This window comes from Lucilia cuprina, chromosome 6 (assembly GCF_022045245.1).
Source record: "Lucilia cuprina isolate Lc7/37 chromosome 6, ASM2204524v1, whole genome shotgun sequence".
Lineage (NCBI taxonomy): Eukaryota > Metazoa > Arthropoda > Insecta > Diptera > Calliphoridae > Lucilia > Lucilia cuprina.
In genome coordinates, this window is record NC_060954.1 from 32,256,987 (window position 1) to 32,281,513 (window position 24,527).

Consider the following 24,527-nt stretch of genomic DNA (forward strand, 5'->3'; position numbering starts at 1 on the left):
TATACAATACTTATATGAACGTTAGTTGTTATAGTATACTTGCTATTTTTCCTTTTTATCTTTTGCCTTTTTACAGTTTGTTGAATATTTACAAAACATTTTACCAGTTGCATTTGTTTACCTGCAGCCAGGTCGAACTAAACATCATAAACAAAATTGAGATGGCTCTTTTAAAATATTTTTAACTATTCTGATTCCTATACATACTTACATATTAAAAAAAAAAAACATGAAAATGGATTGACCGTTACTGGTAGTTTGTAGTTGGAGAAAGTAGAAGTACACAGCATATACATTATGTATACCATGCATGCGGATATATTTACAAGGACCTTTCAATGGCCTTTTTTGCTTTTATGTGTTTTTTACTTTACTTACTTACACTTTTACTTGTTTGGCTTTAGTGATTGTGATGGCACAAGTTGGCTTAGTTCCTGCTTCAATTTCTATTGAGGTTGAGTAAATATTTTGAAACGATTTTTTCTAAATAACCGCAAGGAGTTTTTTGAGTGTTGCTTTTATTTGTAGAGAATTTTATTTTCGGGCCATCTATACACAAGTATTTTTCTTAAAAATTATTACGTTTATTTACTTTAAATTGTTATTGGTTTGCAATATTTTTAGAGTAATGGTCACAAATCTGGGCAATGGTTTCATTTGATTTCTCTAAATAAATATTTTTTGCTAATATTTCACTAAAAAACACGAGAAAATAAATATATAGTTTTACGATGTGCAGCACACATATTTTCCAATCAATGTTAATAAACATTTTAAGTAATTTAATAGCACTCATAACGACATTATTTAATTTAATAACTCCATAAATATTAATTAGTACTTACCTGAGAATTAAATAAATTTGTGGATACAAATAAACATTGTGATTGTCTGTGTGTGTGTAATTCTATTATTTGTATTTATATGTTGTTGTGCATTTAATCAGTAAAGGGAACTTTTAATAACACTTTGTTATATGTATCGTTTGAGAACTTTATTTCCTACCACTTTGCATACAAGGCTTTCCTTAATAGAATGTACATACATATATTGCCCATCACTGAATTAAATAAATGTATTTATATGAATTACTCATACGAATTGTTGGCGGTTTGCACACAATGTTTGTCAATTAATGACTCTTCATTATGCGGTACTCCCTCTCACCAAAATGTTAAGATGATTAAGTGAGAATTAATTAGGGACATTTGTAAATTTATACCACGATGTGCTATACCTGTACATTTTCCTTTTTAATTAAGAGTAATAATTAAATTATTTACGGTAAATGTCAAAATACACATAAATTGCATATTTTATTATTCATTTATTTATGAGAAATTAATTAAATGTATATATTGGAATTATTTATAGAAAATTAATTTGTATTACTTCTACAGATTGGGAGAAGTAAATTACCGTTCATTATTTACTAACAAAAATATGTTTGCCTACTGATAATTTTAAATTATATTATTTGGTAATAAATTCGGTTACTTTATTTTCGATCTAATCTTAGATTTATAAATCAATATCGTAAGTAATAATAATATATAAATAAATAAATTTTAAATTATATTAATTTTAAGACAATTTTGCCATAAATAACTTAAGACATGCCAAAAAATATTTATTTATACCTTTGCACTAGATAACACGTGGCGTATGATTAATGTGATTAAATATAAAATTATTACTCATTCGCCTAGTGCACAATTTATTTTTTTTATTAGATTTTATTTGCCCATACTACCAACCACCACGAAATTAATTTTGTCATTTCGTCTGTAACACCTTTTAGAGCAGTATTTACAACACAAGTGGGCACAGACGAGTAAATATGAGTGTTAATACTCCTCCTGTCTGCTCATAATACAACCGCTTAGCTGTGGACGTTTTTCACAAAAAGACAAACAAAATTTATAGGTTTTAAAAATACACGCACAATTTTAACATGGCATAAAAGTACATATTAAATATTTTCAAGTTGAATTTTCAAATGTGAAGTTTTTATTATTATTATTCTTTCTTATTATATTTTTGAAATATACAATAATATTTCACAAGTAAATAAATACTTTTATGTGTTTTCCTTTACTACTTGGAAGTAAGTATTCATTGCCATACAACGAATACAATGTCGTGTGTAATGGCGTATATCCATATTTAATGATCTGTAAAAAGAATTATTTTATCAATAGGTATATAATTGAATAATTTAAATGCATTATTACGAGTAATTTTTTATTTATATCTTCTTTAATATAGTTAAATGTGTCATGTTTTTTTTTGTAATATTATATTTATGTATTAAAAAATTGTAGCAAAAATTTGTGTGCATTTTGAAAACATTTTCATTATTTTCTTGTATATTACACATAGTTGTTCAATTAAAAATAAAAGTTTTATAATAGTCAAATGTGTCTTCTATACTTAAGTCAATTACAAACACTCTAATTATTAAGCTATAATTAGTAATATGACTATGTTGACTCTCTTATGCAATGAAATTCATTTGAGAGAAATAATTTGAACTTTAAAATAAGAATGTTCTAAGCTTATTATAATACTAGCATACCCTGGGTGCTTCGCTACCCCAACTTAAATTAAATACATACAAAATTTTGTTTACTTTTATTGAAAATTAAAATTGATTAAACATTTTTTAATGTTTCAGTTTTATACGTTCAATATCACGTGATTAAGTTCGCATTCAGTAAGACTGCGAACTTTCATTTATTTAGCTTCCACATTATGGAAAATTTCGAAAGTACAATTTGAAAAAAAGTACTACAAAAAATCTCTAAAGATTATCATTTAATCAAAAATTTCACTTTTTTGTGTTCAATATTATATACAATACAAAAATGTAATTTTAATGAATGAAAAAGTACCAAAAGTCCCCTTCAGTAGATTCTCATTCACTAAGGTCCCTACATTTTAAATTTTATTTTCAATATCTATGTTCAATATCGCAAAAATATCAAAAAGTATCATAGGAAAAACGAAGAAGTACAAAAATCTCTCTTAATAAATTCACATTTAATAAGGGCCGTATGTTCCGGCTAGCCATTATAAAGAATCTAAAAAGTAGCATTAAAAGAATAGAAAAGTACCAAAGAGTTCCCACATACAGAATATTATTCAGTGAAGACATTGTATGTTAAAATTAATGTTCCTAGGCTGAATATTTTAGAAAATTAAAAAAAGTACCATTTATGAGATAAAAAGTACCAAGAAGTTCTCTCTTAAAGAATCTTATTCCATGAGGACGTGTATGTTAAAAAATCATGTGTTTTGAATTAATATTAAAGAACATACAAAGAGTATCATTTGAAGAAAGAAAAAGTACTAAAAGTGGAATAAAATTTAGTACTAATAAAGAATGCAATTTTTCACCTTTTTCCCTTAGAGATATACTTTTTCGAAAATTAAGATTACAAAACGTTCGTATTTAAATCTATATATCACAGATAAAATTCAAACGATTTAAATCTGCATTCAATTGTTCCCGAAAAATAGTGCTTTTAAAAAGTACCAAACAATTTACTCAAATTTGGTCCTATATAGGCCTTAGTACTCGAATTCCAAAATAGTATACCAACAGCTTATTTTGTGTGAGTAAAAAAAAATACATTTTCAAATTTTATAAAAATTGGCTTAATGAGTTTTGATAAAATTAAACTTCCCTTTTTTCCCCTTTTTGGTACTTTTTTCCCCAGTGAAATAGCAAAAATTTTATTACAATAAATATTAAAGAGTAAGTCTGTATTTTAATAAGAATAATTCAATAAACCGAAAAAGTTTTCTTAATGTGCTAAAAAAAAGTACAATAAATACAGTTTTCTCTTTTTTACACCCAAAAAGGACTGAATTTTAAAAATGTACGAAACAGGTGTCTCATAATTTTGGGAGATGTATCCAAAATATTTATAAAAATTTTATTATGTTAATTAGTTCAAAAGTTATAAGGGGCCAAAAAAGGTACCAAAATCACCTTTGTTACACATTTTTACCCATTAAAAGTGCGAATTTGAAAAAAGTACCAGACTGCTCATTTTAAGAGTAGATACATCTGCTCATTTTAAGAGTAGATACAGGTGCATTTTGAATTTTTCTTGTATCACTAATTTTGTGTAAGATAATTAAGAAAACCTGTTTTACCCGTTTTTTCTCCTTTTTACGCGTAAATGTACAAATTTCTAAAAATCCGTCCTTAGTGGATCTACATAGCCAAAAACACATCTACTGTCAAAATTTCATGATTCTAGGTTCAGCCGTTTGGGCTGTGCGATGATGAATCAGTCAGTCAGTAACGCTACTCTTTTATATACTTAAGTATATAGATTATACATACATACATTTATTTATATTGAAAGATTAAAGGTAGGTTTGCAATGCATGTATCTTTGCTTTGATGAAAAGTTCTACATGTTTTTTTATACTATGCCAGGGGATGATCTCTACTTATGCAAAGCACTGGGTTGGAACTAGGGTAGTGTTTATAGAAATTTGATTCAAATTTTTTACGAATAAAAAGGCAGGGAATTTTTGTAAGTTTGTTCCATAAATGAACAGTATGGCTGACTAATGAATTTTACTTGTAATGTGTCATACGGTCCACTAACTAATCTAACACAATATATGGGTAACGGGATCAAGTTCCCTTATTTAAGAGGAACTTCAAAGCTCCGGCCCATATATAAGAGATGTATTCCATTTTTAGCTGGATATATATATGTGATATTAATAGTAAGAAGAACTGATGTAGTAATGTATGTCTTAGACCGTTATAAAAATCGTTGTCCTTTGGAACTCAGAACACAGTTGACTCAAGCCCTCATTAAACAATCTTTTATCCTAATCTTATTATCTTAATCTATATATATAAAATTCTAACGTTACTGACTGACTGACTGATTGACTGATTCATCATCGCACAGCCTAAACGGTTAAAGCTTAAGAGCTGAAATTTGGACAGGGATAATACGTAAGGCTTTGCTATACGACGAAAATCTTTCAAGAATATCTGTTTGTTGAGTTTCTGAATGCATTGATACTATTTTCTTTGGACATTCGAGTTCCCAAGTCTGCTGGATTATCATGCGTTGGAACATGTTTCCATATGGCAATTTCTGCAATACGATTTACAACATATGTTTCCCACGTAGATGGGTGTTTAGAGAGCCAACCTAACACAATGGATGAATCAGTCCAAAGAAAGATTTCTTTAGTATTAAAATTTAATGAAGAAATAACGTAATTTACTAATTTTGATAGCAAAACTGCACCATTTAGTTCCAGTCTTGGTAGACAAACAGTTTGAATTGGTGCCACTTTACTTTTTGCTACAAGTAAATTTACGAAAGTGTTATAAGTTTTCGTTTTACATCGAATAAACACTGTAGCACAATACGCAGTTTTAGACGCATCTGAGAATCCGTGGATTTGAATATCGTCAGATGGCGTATACTGTAACCAGCGTGGAATGGAAATTGTTTCTATATGAGATAAATCTCGAACTAGATTATTCCACTTTTGAAGAGATTCAGATGAAACATCTTCATCCCATTCCAAGCCTTCTAACCACAGCTGCTGCATCAGCATTTTTGCTCTGATGACGATTGGTGCAAGCCATCCAGCTGGATCAAAAAGTTTTGCAACTGAAGATAAAATTTGACGTTTTGTTATTCTTTGAGATTCATCGATGGGTGAAAAACTATAAGAAAATGTATCAGTGATTGCATTCCACTTGATGCCAAGTGTTTTAGTAGAACTTGCTTCGTGAAAACGTAAGAAGTCTAAATCATAAAGATCTTCTTTGGGCAAATGAGCAAGTAATTGCGGGTTATTAGCAGTAATTTTCTTTAATGGGAAACCTGCTGAGTTTAATGTTTCAATAAGTTGAGTTTGAGCAGAAAGAGTTTCTTCAATTGAATAACCTCCTGAGAGAATGTCATCGACATAAGTTTCTGAGCGCAGAATTGATGCTGCTTTTGGGTGTGCAGATTCGGAATCTGTTGCGAGTTGAAGAAGTGTCCGAATCGCGAGATAGGGAGCACAATTTATGCCATAATTTGATAATCTTTAATTGATTCATCTGACTCAGTTTGAAATAAAATTCTTTGAAAAGATCTATCAGCAGGGTGCACAAGTATTTGGCGATACATTTTTTGTATGTCGCCACTAAATACATATTGGTATTTTCTCCAATTGAGGATAATCGTAATTAAATCATTTTGTAGAGTGGGACCTGTGTATAACACATCATTGAGCGAGAATTTAGATTTTGATTTTCTTGATGCGTTAAATACGACTCTTAATTTGGTCGTTTTGTGTTCTGGGCGAACAACTGCGTGGTGCGGTAAGTAAAAAGAATAATATTTATCTTGGGATACAATTTCACTTGAAGAAGTTTCTTCCATGTGATCTAGAGTTATATAATCGTTCAGAACTGATTTATATTGAGCTTCAAGTTCTGGATCTTTTGCGAGTGTTTTCTCCATTTGGAGTATTGAGCTAATGCAATATATCGGGATGAGCCAAGGGAAACTTTGTCGGGAAATTCTGATCTGAATGGTAGTCGAACGACGTATCTACCATTCTCATGTCGAGTTGTAGTTTGGGTATAAAACTTTTCACAAATTTCATGTTCAACGGTGTTTGGATGAGAAGTAGGAATTTCTTCCTGTTCCCAAAACATTTTCAATGTATTATTTAAATCTGAAGTTTCACATTGTGTGACCGAAGTGGTAAAAGTTTGAATAGTTTGGGTTTTAATGGGACCACTAAGAACCCAACCAAAAACAGTGTGATAAGCTGAAGTTTGACCACATACATTCTTTTTAATACCTTCTAAATTAAGAAATTGTTCATAATCATTTCCTATAATGAGATCAATTTGAGCAGATTTATTGAAAGTTGGATCCGCTAGATCCAATTCTGAAAGCTCAGGCGAGTCAGGCATTTCAAAAGAATATGTTGGAAGCCATTTAGTGACTTTGGGCATTACTATAGCTTTAACTGGAATTCTTAAATTGTATCTTTTTGCATATAATACGAATTCACATTCTTTGTTAGCTATTTGTTTTTGGCCGCCAATACCAATAATTTCAAAATGAGAATTTTGATAAGGTAATTGAAGGCGATTTCGCACTTTTTCGGTTAAAAATGTTCGTTGAGAACCAGGGTCTATTAGAGCCCTAACAGTAAAAAGTTGACCTTGATGATCAATTTGTACTAATGCAGTACGCAACAGAATATTTTCATTATTCATTGAACAATTAGCTTGAATTTGATTTGAGCATGCTGGGAAATCATTTTGAGCTATAATTTGTTCAGTTTGGGCAGAATTCGACAAAGTTTTATGAGTTATATTTTTATTTTCTTTTGGCTCTTGATTTTTTTGCGAGTGTTCTGGGATTTGAGCGGGATTTTGTAACTTTGGTCTCATATGAAGCAAAGTATGATGATTTTTTTTACAATGGAGACAAGTTTTTTTACTTTTGCAATTTAGTTTAAAATGAGATGAACTCAAACAATTGTTGCAAATTTTATTTTTAAAAACGTAATCCACTCTTTGTTGTACCGTAAAGGTTCTAAATTTGGGACATGTTCTCAGTGAGTGAATTTCGTTACAGAGTTTACATTCGGGTTCATAGAGATTTTCTTGAGATGTATAAGTTTGTATTTTGGTTTCATGTGCATTTGTTAAAGTAAAACAACTTTTTGAAATTTTTATGCTATTAATGCGTTCTACTGCTTCATATCTGTCAACAAGGAATTGTGACATTTGAGACCACTTGGGAAGTTCTCGAGGGGAAGTTAAAGACTGTTCCCAAAGCGAAAGAGTAAAATCTGGCAATTTTGTTGAAATTAGGCGAATTAAAATAGGGTCCCAGCTTTCAACTTCTACCCCGAGAGTTCTTAGAGTTGCTAGCGAATCATTAACTGAAGATTGTATTCTTCTAATTGATTCGCTGTTTTCAGCGGTTGCTGGCGGAATATTAAAAAGGAGTTTTATTTGGTTATCAACCAGAACACGTTTGTTTTCATAGCGGGTTTTCAAAGCATTCCACGCTAATTCAAAATTTTCATGAGATAAGGGATATCTCTTTACAATGTCACCAGCTTCACCTCGTGTTTTATTTCGAAGGTGGTATAATTTTGTGACAGGAGAGAGTTTTGAGTGATTTATATATACGGCCGTGAACATGTCACGAAACGATGGCCATTGTTCGTAACTGCCTTTAAATATTTCTGTATCGCAAGGGGGAAGTTTTATACAGTTACTAGAGTTATCTGGCGCAAAATTTTGAGTGAGAGGTTGGTTTGGGATTGAGTATCGGGCTGCTGCCTCGAACCCTGCTACATTAGAACTATCTAGTCTAGTAGCTTTTATTAAATCAAGAATTTGAGATGTGCATAAGTAATATGCGTCTACACACGCATTAAAATTAGTTTTCGCTTCTTCTTTAAATTCGGGTTTTATAGAGTTATCAGAAGCTAACATGACTCCTTCGTAAGAAGCTTCGACTTTAACCCATCTTGCGTCCAAATCTTTTAATTTTACTTCAAGAACAGATTCAGATTGTTCTTCAATAGGCGTTCTATTGAATCTGTCACAAAATTGTAGAAGATGGTCGCAGTCGAATACAAAGCGCTCTTTTGGAGCTGAAGTAGACTTTGTATTTGATGTAGAAGTCATATTGAAATGAATTTAATATATATATTTAAGCTTATTTTAGCTTTAAAGCGTAGTGATTGAAATTTAATTTCTTTGTAATACGGGTAAATTAGGGTATAAGCTATTAAAGCTAAGTTATGAAACTAGAATAAAAATTTTATTCATTTTCGTAAAAATGGATATAATAAAAGTGGGTAATTGCGACTTTTTGTAAAAATGTTTTTATTAAAGGGCTGGTATTTGGTGAAAGCGGATAAAATACAAAGTAAACCAAACGAGAATTAGGTATTTATTAAAAATTTTTTATCGTTCTTCTTTATTCACTTTACTGAGAAGCGGTTATTAAATTGAAATAGTAATATGAACATAAAGAAGTAGTATCGATAGCGGCGAGTTGAAATTTAATTTCAAATTTTAATAACTTTTCTTTATTCACTTTACTGAAAAGGCGGTTATTTAATAAAATAGTAATATGAACATAAAGAAAAAGTTATAATTTAAAATTTCAGTTAATCAATTATTCGTATTTCTTTATACTCTGGGTAAAGGGGCTATAGCGTTATAGCACTAGATACCAATTATCTAGTTAAAAATTGAGTATACGAATAGAATAATTTACAAAGTGATAAAAAAAATTAAAAAAATTTTTAATTTTGAGCAAATTGTTTAATTTTTATTATTCTCGGTGGTTTGTTTGTATGCGATTATTAGAGAAAAACTAGAGCTGATATCTAGTTAAAGGTGAATCAAATCGCGGAAATAAAAAACTAAATTTAGAGCAAATTAGTTTTTATAATGTTCAACCAAATTTATTTTTCAATTATTAAAGAAAGGCTATAACTAGAGCTGATATCTAGTTAAAATGGTATATAAAATCGCGGAATAAAATTTAAATTTGGAGCCAAAAAATCCTATAACTAGAGCTGATATCTAGTTAAAAAGGGTAATTCAAATCGCGGAAGTCAAAAAAATTAAAATTTTAGAGCAAATTAAGTTTTTGTATTTCAAACAAAGTTATTTGTGTTTCGATATTCTCTTTATATTTAATGGAGCTATTGATTTATAGCACTAGATAAGTTATATCTAGTTAATTTCTTAGCAGTCGTTGAGAATAATCGAAACAAATTTCAAGAAAAAGAGTTTTCACACAAATTAAAAAAAAAAATTATTCGATATTCTTTTATTCTCTTTATCCTTTTATATCTCAGTACTAGATAACTAGTTAAACTTTAGCATTATTTGAGAATAAAGATATTCGAATTGAGCTGTAAACAAAATTTAAATATTAAGATATAGAGATGGGATATGTATAATATAGTATAATTTTAAATTGTAAAATTTTTCAAATTTTATAAATGTGCACGTTTAAAAGTGTATTCGCTTGTAAATTGTTACTAATGTGCTATTGCGCTTTATATAGGGGATTTAATTTTTCAAAAAACGTTAAATAAATAGTAAGGTATAATTGAAATGAAATTATTTAAAAAAAATTACTAATTGCGTTAAAAAATTTTGTAAAAATTAAAAATGAAATTTATTTCATTAAAAAATTATTTTATTTATAATTTTTCCCGATAAATTAAAAAAGCACTATGGTAACACTTGATTGTGTCGGATTACTAAAAAAGCACGATGGTAACCCTTATTGAGAAGAGCGAGAATGTATATGAAAAAAAATATAAGTGATGACAACACGACCACTATTAAGCGATTTTTTTTTAATGATGAGAACAACACAAAGTATTCTTATTTATTTTACACTCGAGAAAAATATCAGCACAAGTTTTCACATTTTTTAATTTTAATAAAAATTTTACAGTGATTGAATTTTTCTTTAAGTATCACTTGAGTAAATAAAGTAATTTATTTGAGAAAATAAATTACTTTTATTTAAGCAGAAAAATAAATTTATTTTATTATTGCACTTTAATATTATTTTTCGTAATATTTTATTTACTTTATTATTTAAGACATTGGGATAATGAGGGTAGGTAATTGGTATAAATAATAAATTAAATTAAACAAAATATTCTCAACAAAAATTTTTAATTTGAATACATCTTAACTTTTATTTTTTTTGCAGCAACTCCATATTTGTAAATATAACATATATTTTTTTCTAAAAAAACTGACTATAGAAAATAAGGATATTAAAGGATTAAAATTTAAAAGGACATTTTTTAGTTTTTTTATTCTAACATTTTAAAACTATTTTACTTGTAAAAATACTGTTATTCTCCTCTTTCAATCGGTACCTATATTGACCTACTAGACCAAACCAAATTTAAGCTAAATATAATTATACTTACTCTTCCTTTTAAACTTTAAAGTCCTTTTAAAGGAAGAAACGATCAGAAAATAAAAAACCAAAAATGTAGTTTAACTATATCAAGTATGTAGTTTCCAACGTATAGGATCTTGCTCATGTGTGCAACAATTTTTCCCAATTTGTTGTACGGTGTTATAGAGGACTTTCTTAAAAAGTGTAAAAATTTATGTGGCGTATCGAGTTAATGAAATAAAAGTTCTTACAAATAGTTTAAAATGAAAAAGAGACAAGACCCTTATATCGCCAAATTATCGAAATATGCTAAAAATCTTTTTAGGGACAATAGATATTGTTCCTAGCAACTAAAAAGGCACATAAAAACGATTTGTATGGTGGATGGCTTATCGAATTACTGCAATAAGCCCTTCATTTTGAAAATATATGCATACATACACTTCAACAAATTAAAAGGAGTAGAAAAGTGCAGTCGTACATTGCCTACCTATATGCATGTTTAAGCAATTAATAGATAAAAACAAAAAACGGGAGTTATATGGCGACTAAGGTCAAATATGGATCGATCCTTATAAAATTCTAGGGTGTGATTTTAATTCATATAAAATTTATCTGCAATTTTTAAAGGGATATTATTATAATTAACTGAATTATGAGCTAAAAAGTGATATTTTCGGGTCCGTTTGTATGGCGGCGAGGTGTAAAAATAGACCGATTTCAAAAATTTTCAGCAGTCTTCGTCTTTGGTGCTATAAAAGATCATATACTGAATTATCTTAAAAAATGCAGAAGTTTTAAGGGTTTTATTTTTTCAGTCGAGGTCACGACATAAGTATCGACGTAAATATATAGGAAAAATAGGCGGACTTAAAATAGGCTGGCACACCTTTTAAATAGAAATAGTCGTTTATCTGAGAAACTATTAGAGCTTAAATTATAAAATTTTGCTGGAAAAAGTTTGACATTCCGTTGAAAATTTGAGTAATAAATTGGCTATCTATTAATACGGGAATATTAATTAAATACAAAAATTCATATATCTTGGAAATTGTTAGAGGACATTTCCTTGAAAAAAGTTAATTTTTGAGTCAAATAATTTTTTTTTTGATAGATATCCCACACGCATTATAGGACTATAAAACCCTTAAAAGAAATTGTATAAGCTTGTTTTAGCAACAAAAAAGGAATTTTTAAAAGAAAATTATTTAAAAAAATATTTTTTTCTTGACCGATAGAGCTGAAAAGTTGCGAATGACTTACTATCCAATAGTACTAACCTTGTTACAAATTTCATCCAAATCGATTTTTTGAGTTGGGTCACTTGACACAAAATCGCCAATAAGTATATTTATATCAATAAGTGTGATATATTTATAAAGTGGATTGTGTGTGTTTTTCTGGTTCAACAAATATTTTTGTGTTTTTTTAAACGTTTTCATTTACCAAAACGAAAAATAATTGGCAACATATTTACTACAGAATTTAATGCCTTGTACTTTTTTAAGTTTAGTTAGTAGCTTTTTTCCTTTGGTATGGTAATATACACATGTACATACATACATATTTAAATACATAAATATTTATTACGAAAACTTCAGGGTTTTGTTTGTTGCTGTTATAAATATAATAAACACCAGTACACATGAATATATGTATGTACTATATGTACTTATTCTCATTAATGTACATGTTTATGCGAAGGTAAATACGTATTTATGTTTGTAACTTAATTATTGTTCATATTATGTCTAACATTTGTATATTATTTTGAATAAATTATTTGGGAGTTGTTGGGATTTTTTCATATACATAAGTACTGAAGTATATGTAGGTACCTATTGTTGTCCTGAGGTTTAAAAAATGTCTTCTATATACATAAGTGTAAGTGCTCGTTTACATATATGTTTCTTCGTTGGAATTAGGTTCACTAGGGAGCTATATTAGATCCTATCACCAAAATGAAAACTACAGAATTCAGGATTCTCTTAATATTCTTATCTTTATATATGAGCTACATATATGACAAATTATCATATGTTATATGTATATTTACTATTTTTAAAACTATTGAAATGATTGCGTGTTTTAACAAATGTGTATAATTGTGTGGGATACATTCCCTTGACAGCCAAAATAAATACAATCTTAACAAGGTTATTGATGTTTTCCTTTCGAGACTAAATTGTTTACACATATTGTGTTATTGTTGTTTTATTTTTGTAATTTTCTATATTTGTCTGTTTATTATTTTTCTTAAAAATAATAACACAAAAGAATATAAGCTAATTATGTTAGTTAAAATTGTTATACCCTCCACCACCATCAGTGGTGATAGAGGGTATATATAACTTTGTCATTCCGTGTGTAACACCAAGAAATATTCATCTGAGACCCAACAAAGTATATATATTCTGGGTCCTTATCAAATTCTGAGTCGATCTAGCTATGTCCGTCTGTCCGTCTGTCCTTCTGTCCGTCTGTCTGTGTAAAACACGCTCACGATAAAACGAAGCAATAAAATTTAACCAAATTCACCCAAAATGTTCTTTGTTTTCCTAAGTTGTTTGGTATTGAAAATGGGCAAAATCGGTTCACATCGGGAAAAGTTATGAATCAAAATTTGAAACAACCTCGAAAAAATAGGCATTTTTTATACATTCTGATGTAATTTTCTCGAAAACTATGCAAGATAATTCCATAAAAATTGGCACACATTCGTTTTCATACAAGAGCTTAATCTTTGCGTAAAATCGTCAGAATCGGTACACAATTTCATATACCTCCCATACAAAAGTACAAATTCCCGGAAATTTGGTTTTTTGTTAATAACTTCCGTCGTTATGTCGATATCTTAACAAAATTTTAGAAATTAAAATTTTATGATAATGGAATTTATTCAGAGGAAAAATTTTTTGGATGGGTCCATAATTGGTCATAGCTCCCATACAAGGTCCCCTCCCGAAAATCACTTAAACTCGCATAACTCATTACTAAATCGAGATATTGATATAAAATTTGGTACATGTATTACCCTTATATACAGAAATATTACAATGAAGGGTTTTTTTGGATCGGTCCATAATTGGTCATAGCTCCCATACAAGGTCCCCTCCCGAAAATCACTTAAACTCGCATAACTCATTACTAAATCAAGATATCGATATAAAATTTTGTACAAGTATTGCTCTTATATATTGAACTATAACCATGGTAGTTTCTTTGGATCGGTCCACAATTGGTCATAGCTCCCATACAGGTCCCCTCCCGAAAATCACTTAAACGCGCATAACTCATTAGTAAATTAAGATATCGATATAAAATTTGGTACAAGTATTGCTTTTATATACTGAAATATTACCATGGAAGTTTCTTTGGATCGGTCCATATTTGGACATAGCTCCCATACAAGGTCCCCTCCCGAAAATCACTTAAACGCACATAACTCATTTCTAAATTAAGATATCGATATAAAATTTGGTACAAGTATTGCTCTTAAGTATATACAGAAATATTACAATGAAAGCTTTTTTGGATCGGTCCATAATTGGTCATAGCTCCCATACAAGGTCCCTTCCCGAAAATCACTTAAACGCACATAACTCATTACTAAATCAAGATATTGATATAAAATTTGGTATAAACGATCAGAAAATGAAAAACTGAGTACGCAGTTATACCATATAAATTATGTGCTTTCGTATGTATATTGTTTGGTTCGTGTGTGAAAAATGGTGTTGGACGGTGTAATAATGAAGATAAAAGCGGAACTGATAATTATTTATGTTTTTATGATAAAACAAGATAAGACAAGTATCATTTTACTAAGAAATAATTATTCTGGTCAAAATCTCAAAATATATAACTTTTTTAAATTAAAGTGGCTTACCATGTTACTACATAAAAATAATTTCATTTGTAATTATGTTGCTTACCAAGTTCTTGCTGATATCCAATAATCTGTACAAAACATGTCACAATCATCAGCTTATAAAAAAGCATTACGCCTGTTACATAAAGTGCATATCAACACTATTTTAAAACAATGGAATTGAAATTTCTTAAATCTAACTTGCATCGAAATTGGTTCAGATGTTCAAAATGATATCTACTATATCTGAATATTCAGTTTAAACCCCGAGCCAATGCGTTTTGTCATTCTATTTAAATTTTTTGCATATACCATACTACAGGACCTGCGTTTTACTGCAGAATAATTTAGCTATATTTAGCAAAATTTATTATCATATGAAAAAGTAACTTAAAATATAACAATTTATAAATTTATATATTTTTTGTAGCAAGAACATGATAAGTCACTTTGAAAATGTACTAGAACTTGGTTTTTGAAAATAAAATATATTCAATTATTTCTAGGCAGTAACTTGATAAGCCACAGTTTTTTGCTAAAGCAGTGATTTCCACTGTATTTATGATGTTCATCTATTGACATCCGATAGTTATCGACCTTATATGATTATTCAGCTTGTTTAAAGTACAAATTTAAAAAATTCTATTTTTTGAGCATTTTTTTAAACTTTAATGTCGATTTACTCAAAATTTTTTTTGTGGCATACCGAGTTACTGCAATAAGCCCTTCAAATATATATTTTATAACCTAAAAAAAACTGGAGAAAAATATGTCACATACGATGTGTCACGTACAATATATAAAAATGTTCATTATTAAATTATATTAATTTTTTATTTTTAAATTATGGATTACTAATGAATAATATGTCCCACTGTGTAAAAAAATTAAAACAAAAAAGATACACCTACAGAATTCGCAAATTTTCATAAATATTTACATGTACTTTAAAACACTTTCGTTTTTTGTTACGTATGATATCATGTTTTAATCCATATTTTGGAAAACAAGGTTCAGAATGGGATGATTGCTTTTGCAAATATAGTATTCCTTAAATGGAACATAATGACAAAATTGTAAAAGTACCTCTAATTTTACAAAATCTATACCACACTGAAGGCGTGCGAATGTCACATAAAATCGTAAGGAATTGCCCATATGTGTAGTGTAAAATATAATAGAGAACATAAATGTTGCACTGTCAAAAATTTTATGTTGTACTTATTTGTGTTTTCATATTATTTGTATTATAAATAAATAGTATGTATTGATGTTTTTATGAAGGCATGTATGTGTTTATACACTGATATATGTGTTGTATCTATTAATGCATATGTTGTTATTAGTGTATGTATTGTTAGGTATTCAAACGATTACCCGACGATTTGTAAATCAATAAAATTTTAGCGATTAATTGCATGAAAAAATTAATATAAATATAAATAATTTTTTGTTTAATAAATATAAATTTCTATTAAATGTATTCATATAAATATTTACTTATTTGTAACGGCTTTTGAAAATATTCTCTTTGTATCATTTCATAAAGAGAGAGACTTAACTAAATTGTTTTTGTTTTGTGTTTGGTTTGTTCTGTAGCTGAAAAATTCATATTGGGAGTGTATAACTGAGAACAACACAATTCCCACAGATGCTTAATAAAAACTTTTCGCTCAAGGTGCACACTGTAATTTTTAAGATATTTTGATAAGATTTGAACCAAACGTGTTTTGGCACAGGGATGATTCCTATTGAAAACGGAATAGATTGGATAATTAATTTATAAAATTTGGTAGGGAGACTTACTTATGTCAAATTTCATCTCAATACTCTTACATGAGACTTATTTATGTCGAATATTATCGCCATACTTAATCTTTTAACAGATATGCCCGTTAAAGCTGGAGCGATAATGCCCATTTTTAAACCTTACCTTTACAGAATATTTGTAAAAAAATCAGTTATCTAGCTCATAACGTTAGGACTCTATCGCGCTTTAAACTTTTCTATGTATACGATAAATATTTCGATGTGTTATAAACAGAATGACAAAATCGATATACCCCCAATCTTTGGTGGGTATAAAATTTTACATCGTATATCTTGTTTTATAAGGTGACTTTATGTCGATGAAATTGAATGTTTTTTATTAAATCTCCAGCATTTGTCACATTTTTTACCTAAACAAATACATAGCTTAGGGTTTTTGGAAAGAAAAAGATCTACATATTGGAAACTCTATGTAAAATTCATAAATATATGGACCATGTCATATGTATGTTTGTATGTATGTATGTATGTATGTATGTATGTATGTATGTATGTATGTATGTATGTATGTATGTATGTATGTATGAATGTATGTATGTATGTATGTATGTATGTATGTATGTATGTATGTATGTATGTATGTATGTATGTATGTATGTATGTATGTATGTATGTATGTACGTAAAAAAAACAGATTCATAGACAAATCTATGTAAGTAGTTATTTTGATTGCTCTCATATGTATTGATTTTAAATAAAACTAGATTGATTACCTGTTGTTGTTCACATAGTTTATATGAATATGTTTAATTACACATATGTATGGCATACACAAATTTTACTTTTTATTGAGTACAATAGATATATCCTTAAAAAATGGATATGTCCTATATATATATTTACTTTAAACAAATGGCGTCATGAAATAACCCCCCACGAAATAACTCCCCAAAACAAAAATGAAATTACTCCCTAAAAATTTGTTCAGAAAGCAAAAACAACGAAATTTGGGGATTTAATTCGTTTTTGAGCATTATTTCACATTTGAAATGGGGAGTTATTTCATTATGAAATAATTCCTCAAAATTCAAAAATGAAATAAATTCCTAAAAATATTTTTGGGGAGTTATTTCATTATATAACTTTTTATCACACGAAATAAAATAATATATGTCTTATAGACGGCCTTCGGCCGGGCGCAAGTGTTTTATCCTCATGGGTACATTGGACACCGGCTTCGCAAAGAATACACTCTCACTGTATCAAGAGTGTTCAGCCTTAGGCCGGCTATTTAGGAAATCTTTACTAAGCGAAGCCGGTGTTGGTCATATCATAGAGAGGTAAGTACTTGCGTCCGGCCGTAGGCCGGCTATTTAAGAAATATTTATTAAGCGAAGCCGTTGTTGGACATACCATAGAGTAGAATGTCCTTGCGCCCGGTCGCAGTCCGGCTATTAAGGGAATTTTTATTAAGCGATTAAACTGAAATGTATTAAACATTGAAGTCCTACTCGAAATGAGCGATCTACATTTTTTAGAAATGTCACTAAAACCGACTTGTTCCATAATTCGTTATTTTCAAATGGGAACTTATTTCATTTTAAAATTACGGATTTGTTTCATGTGAAATAAATCCCCAAAAATGGGGTGTTATTTCATTTTAATTTAGGAAGTTTTTTCATTTCATTGGGGCTTTTTTTCATTTTTAAATTGGGAATTATTTCATAATGAAACAAGTCCCCAAATTTGAGGACTTATTTCATTTTTGTTTTGGGGAGTTATTTCGTGGGGAGTTATTTCATGACGCCTAAACAAATAATTACGATAATGACTTGCTCGCTTAAATATGTTATATGTAATTTTAAATTTGTTAGTTTTATCTAAATAAAACTATAGTACAACTGTAAAATAAATTTATTTTTAGGGCAGCTCTAATGTAAAATAAAAATAGAACAAAATAAATTGTTTTTAAATCTACTCGTATTAATTCTTGCATTTACGATCTACATATTTAATGAATGTAGTTTCGAAACATATATTTGAAACTTATACATATTTGTTCATTTTGATATTAATTGTTACAATCACAATTGGAAGAATATTGGAAAATAAAAGTTATTCTTAAAATGAAATGTATTACTTTTGTAAAACATTTTTACATAAAACAAGTAAGAGTGTTACATATATTCCGCTATGCCGAATCTTATATACCCGTCATCAAACTGTTGCCATATAAATAAACTTTGAAATTTATGAATATTTTGTTATCATATATCAACTATGCTCTTCCGAATTAAAAAATATTAATTTTTAAAATAAAATCGTTTTTATTCAATTCCGAATTCCGACAGAATTCGTATCGAAAATCGTATGAAAGAATGCTCAAAATTCGGAAATTTTCATCTGAGAAAATTCCGAAAAATGTACAGAGTTGTCGGTCAGAATTCCTAATTTTTGTGTATTAAAAAATTTTAAAGAAATTTAAACAATAATCATCACATAAGCAGACAAATTTCAAAATATAAACATGATTTTTATAAAAATAAACCAAAACTTCCTTCAGATAATGTGCAGAGTTTTCGCAAAGTCTTCTTTCAAAAGTACTAAAAATGGGAATAAAATGACCGAGTACAAAATATCAGAAAATGTACAGACTACTATGTTAAATGTCTAAAGGAAATTTATATTATTCACTTAAACAGTTCTGTTCAGATTTTATGCAGATTAATTATTTATCATTTACCATTTCATATAAAATACCTCAGAAAATGTGCAGACTATTCTTCTTTATTTCTAAAAAATAATATAGAAATAAAAAAATTGTCCTTCGCCAATGTGTATATTACTCTACTAATTGTCGTAACACTAAAATTCCCTTTCGTTAATGTGCAGAAGAGTCTGGCATTAATCGCTTAATACTTCAGAAAATGTGCAGAAAATTCTAACAAAAAGTTTGCCGATTATTCTTTAAAATGTCTAAAAGGAATTTAGAAATTCGTTAAAAATTCTGAAGTATAAGAATTATTTCAGACATCAAAAATGTCTGAGAAAATTATTTACTGGGGTGCTATTTACTAAAGTATGAATATGAATTGTATACATGAATATCTTGAATTTCATTTGATTGATGCAAATTCAAGTAGAAAATCAAAGCGATTTTGTTAATGTCATTTCTGTGTGACTCACATCATAGATGTTTTCTTTAAAATATTTCAAATTTTTAGTTGTGTATAAAATTCAATTAAAAACTAGTACGAATATATAGTCGGGCATAGCCGACCATATGATACACTACACCAGTCAGTATGTTAAAAATGGGGATTATTTGATTTGTTTTTTAACTTTATTCCGGAATATTTTTACTTATTTTTGGCAAAAAAAGAGATTTTCTACAAGAGGACTTAAAGGAGAGTAGGAGAAAATGTGGGCCTATATTATTTATGTAGAATTTAAAAGTGTAGTTAATTCCAATTGGTATTGACTAATAAAAACTTGATACTTTATAACGGGAAGGATGATAGACATAAGATAACAAAAGATCTAAAAAGGTCACTCCAAGACTGGAGCCCAGTGACTGACAGCATAATAACTGCATATTTTTTCATGAAAATCTATATTTTAGGTGCGCAATAAATGCTTACCGAAGAACTTCCAAAAGAATAACATTTCTTTGAAAGTGATGTGACTTAAAAAGCAGCGAAAATTATATACATTTTTTGTTTTTACATTTTTATGAATTAAAAATCTTATTTGTGGGTTTTTGTATTCTCTAAATCAACAGTTTCACTTTCTAATAACATACAAAAAAAGAACATAAAAATTACTTAATTTTCGACTTCATTTACTCCATTTTCGATTTTTTGGAAGTTCTTATTTTACTGGATATCCTTATTTACTACAAACTTGCACATTAGTTTTTTTCTCTATATTTACATAATTTTTGGGGGTCAAATATGTCAAAGTGAATGGAAAGTGAGAAAAGATGGATTATTAAAGGTGAGTGAAGACTTATGCAAGTACATACATTCCATACTAAAGAATTTTATCTTCAACTAGTTGATTGATTGTTGGCATTAATATAATGACATTGCTGGCACGTTATATTTAAAATTACCAACATTAGCAGATACGTAAGACTATATATACCATAATAGAATTGTACATACAATAATACATACAAAGTTAAATTCTTATACAATCAAACACAAGTACGTACAAAAATTTCTACCATTCTGCATATTATTATGCTTCGTTATTTTAGCAACATAATTGAGATTAAAAATTAGTAAAATTTTCATTTTGCTCACACAAAATTTAAAGTGTGTTTAACAAAGAACATAGTAATCATCATTATTTTACAATTTAATATCTTTGAAGATTTATGCTGTTAGAATAAATTATCTATTTGGAAGTAGGCTGATTGCTTTTAAACCAGAATGGCAAATATTATTAATAATCTACATTTGTAGATGTGTTGGAGTTCTCTGTAATAACGGACGATTTTTTACTTTAAGATAACCTTAAATTTGTTTCTCAAAATTTTAATAAAGCGATGTTGTCTATTCCCTATATGAATAAGTTCATATCAATTGAAAATAATTTGGAAAATTATCTTATCTTGTTCATAAGTGTCTTAAACTAACTGGTGTCAAATTTTAGGCAAATCGAACAACAAAAATCTATTAAAAATGTAAAATAGTTTAAATAATAGGACTTTTTTAAATTTTTTAAAAATTAGCTGTGTTCTTTTCGAAATACATATCTATAACTATTACCAATTCAAAAAAAAAAATCAATGCAAAAAATACATGTTTTTTTATAAATGGCTTGGAATATTATCAAGAACTTTATTATTTGTCCTTTGAAATAAATGTTTTATAAGATTTTGTTAATAAAAGTTAATTTAAATCGTACAATTTTTGAAGAAACCAAAAAGCCTATTTTATACCCTTCACCTTCGTGAGAAGGGTATATATAAGTTTGTCATTCCGTTTGTAATTTCTATAATGTAATTTTCCGAACCTATAAAGTATATATATTCTGGATCCTTATAGATAGCGGAGGCGATTTAGCCATATCCATCTGTCTGTCTGTATGTTTGTTGAAATCAGTTTTTAAAGAACCCCAGATATCGGCGAGATCCGAATCTTCAATAATTCTGTTAGACATGCTTTCGGGAAGATTACTATTTAAAATCAGCAAAATTCGTCCATAAATAACGGAGATATGAGCAGAAATCCGAGACAACCTCTGAAAATTTTATCAAAAACTGAGATTTTTTATTCATGCTCAAACAGAAATTGCAAAAAACAAAATACGGTAAATTTTGTTATTGTACTTTGTTTATAAAAACAAGGCAGAGCGAGAGCAGCAGAGCAAGAGTAGCAGCACTAGTGTGTTGTTATTGGCTAGAAACATGAAATTAAGTATATGAAGCCTGGCTTAAGTTAGAAGGTACTTTTTGAATTTTCTATAATTTTGAACCTAGAAATATGAAATTAAGTATGTAGTGTCTGAATCAGATGAGAATCCATAAAAGGGAACTTTTTGGTACTTTTTCGTTTTTCAAAAGGTACTTTTTGAATATTTTATAATATTAAACCTAGAAACTTGAACTTAAGTATGTAGAGTCGGAATTAGACAAGAACCGAAAAAAGTGAACTTTTTGGTACTTTTTCGTTTTTCAAAAGGTACTCTTTGAATATTCTATATTGAACCTAGGAACATAAAATTATGTATGTAGTAACACATGTAACACATAAAAAATAATTTTTTGGTACTTTTTCGTTTTTCAAAAGGTACTTTTTGAGTTTTCTATAATAATAAACCCAGAAACATAAAACTTTTTGGTACTTTTTGGTTTTCTATAATAATGAACTTAGAAACACGAAATTAAGCATGTAGAGACCGTATTAGATGAAAACAAATCGATGGGAATTTTTTGGTACTTTTTCGTTCTACTTTTTGAATTTCCTATAATACTGAACCTAGAAACATGAAATTAAGTATGTAGAGTCGAAATTAGGTGAGAACCGGAATACGTGAACTTATTGGTATATGAAATTAAGTATGTTTAGCCCGAAGTAAGTGATTTGAATGAAGATTTTTTGATACCGACTGGTGAAGGGTATATAATATTCGGCGCAGCCGAATATAGAACTCTTACTTGTTTTACCTAATTTTGCTCCTTTTACGACTTTACCGAGTCAGACACTAATAAACGAATAAAACCCATCTGAGCAAAATCGATATTTTTTGGACATATCTAATGTACATATGTCGACGTGAATGTCCCTTTATTGTTTTCTCTTGAAAAAATAAACACTTAAAAACCATTTAAATTTTATGTGTAAATTCTATGAAAAATGTTAAATATATTTTCCAATATAATGTTTTCCATTTTCAAGCTTTTATGAAAAAATAAAAACATTAAAGAGAAGATATATTAAAAATTTGTATATACGTATGTAAGCAAATATATTTTTATTAGAGTTGCCCAATAATAAAAAATACAAATGTTTTCAACTAAAATGGTAGTATACTTAGTATTGCTGATCAAAAATACTATTTTATTTTGTTAATTTTTTTGCACAGTTAGTTAAATAAAACATTCAAAACACAGTATTAGAGGAGTAATGGTTAATAACAAATATATATAATGTGTAATTGTGCAATTGAAGTTTTACAAATTACAATTACATGTAATGTGTAACTGAGCAATAAGCAATTATAATTATTGTAATACTAAATGAAATTTTGACCTTTACAATTACTTGCATATTTAAAAGAAATAGATTAACAGAGTTGTATGTTAGATATTATATATTATATGTAATTATTTAGGAAAAAATCACAATTACAAATACTTGTAATTGATAAAACTTCAATTTCAATAACAAGCAATTGTAAATCCTTAATTACTCATTACACGTAATTGTAATTACCATAAAGCAAAAATTAAAATTACTTTAAATGTAAATGAAAATATTCACATCAATATAACATAATTAACCTGTTAAATATTTATTTTAAAACATTTAGTTATTAATAATTAAAACAAACTGTTTTAGGGACAGTATTTTCAAATAAACTTATCCTTCATAATGGGGGAACCACTAATGTACATGTATATGTATTACATAAGAATATATGCACATATAAATGTTTTTATTAATAAAGAAATCAAGTTTTGTAAAGTCCCATTGAATTTTATGAATGTCTTTTCATAAGCCCCTTTAGAATGCCTGATACATATGATATCACATACATATGTGTGAATATTAATTCTGACTGCATACATTGAAAAAGTTCATACATATCAGTCTCAAGGAAAAAAGGTATTTTAAAGAAAATAAGAAAGAATTTTTAATCGTACATGACCGAGCACTTTGATATCCTGCACAAGTGGATTTCGCTTTTTTTATAAAAAACTTTAGAAACTTATCTTTACATATAAGTATATACACTAAAAACAATAATATCTCGATTCATGCAAAATCAACAAGAGAGTTCAAGTTATACTGGATATTACTTGATCAGTAAAGTCGTTTACAGGGACTATAATAAAAAGATTTCTTATCTATTTTCAAACGAAAAAAATTCATATTCTATTTGGATCCATCTAAGACACCCAGTAAAATATTTTCAAATTTTGGTAACGAGTATATAACAAAATCAATAACATAAATTAATTGTTTTGAATAGAATTTGTAGTCAATTGTCTATAGCGTATGTCCAATAAGGAATTAGTTATTATTTCTAACCTTAGTCGATTTTGGAATTTTTTTCAAGAAATGTTGATATTTACATTTGTGTGAAAACCATTCCAGATAGAATGATAAAATTACTTTTTAATGGAACATTGAGTAAGAAAATACACTAGCAAACATAAAAAACCTGTAAAACTAGTTTTTAATCCA

General features: G+C 28.3%; 3 protein-coding genes across 10 annotated transcripts in view; all 3 read right to left on the reverse strand.

Moving 5' to 3' along the window:
* LOC111684743 (zwei Ig domain protein zig-8) overlaps nt 1-24,527 on the reverse strand; it is a 266,057-nt gene that overhangs the window by 231,029 nt on the left and 10,501 nt on the right. The window lies entirely within an intron of this gene.
* LOC124420616 lies at nt 5,020-6,425 on the reverse strand. The gene is made up of 3 exons (XM_046954078.1): nt 6,407-6,425; nt 5,391-6,017; nt 5,020-5,348 (listed from the first exon to the last, which is right to left on the reverse strand). The coding sequence occupies exons 1-3, from the start codon at nt 6,423-6,425 to the stop codon at nt 5,020-5,022; spliced, it is 975 nt and encodes a 324-aa protein (XP_046810034.1).
* LOC124421028 lies at nt 6,114-8,839 on the reverse strand. Its single transcript, XM_046955739.1, has 2 exons — nt 8,319-8,839; nt 6,114-8,249 (listed from the first exon to the last, which is right to left on the reverse strand). The coding sequence occupies exons 1-2, from the start codon at nt 8,705-8,707 to the stop codon at nt 6,449-6,451; spliced, it is 2,190 nt and encodes a 729-aa protein (XP_046811695.1). The 5' UTR covers nt 8,708-8,839; the 3' UTR covers nt 6,114-6,448.

Coding starts and splice junctions, on each gene's coding strand:
- LOC124420616 (XM_046954078.1), bottom strand. Junction 5,349..5,390: donor TGCTACAGTGTTTATTCGAT/GTAAAACGAAAA, acceptor ATTTACTTGTAG/CAAAAAGTAAAGTGGCACCA.
- LOC124421028 (XM_046955739.1), bottom strand. CDS start 8,707: ATGACTTCTACATCAAATACAAAGTCTACTTCAGCTCCAAAAGAGCGC. Junction 8,250..8,318: donor ATCCCAAACCAACCTCTCAC/TCAAAATTTTGC, acceptor AGAAATATTTAA/AGGCAGTTACGAACAATGGC.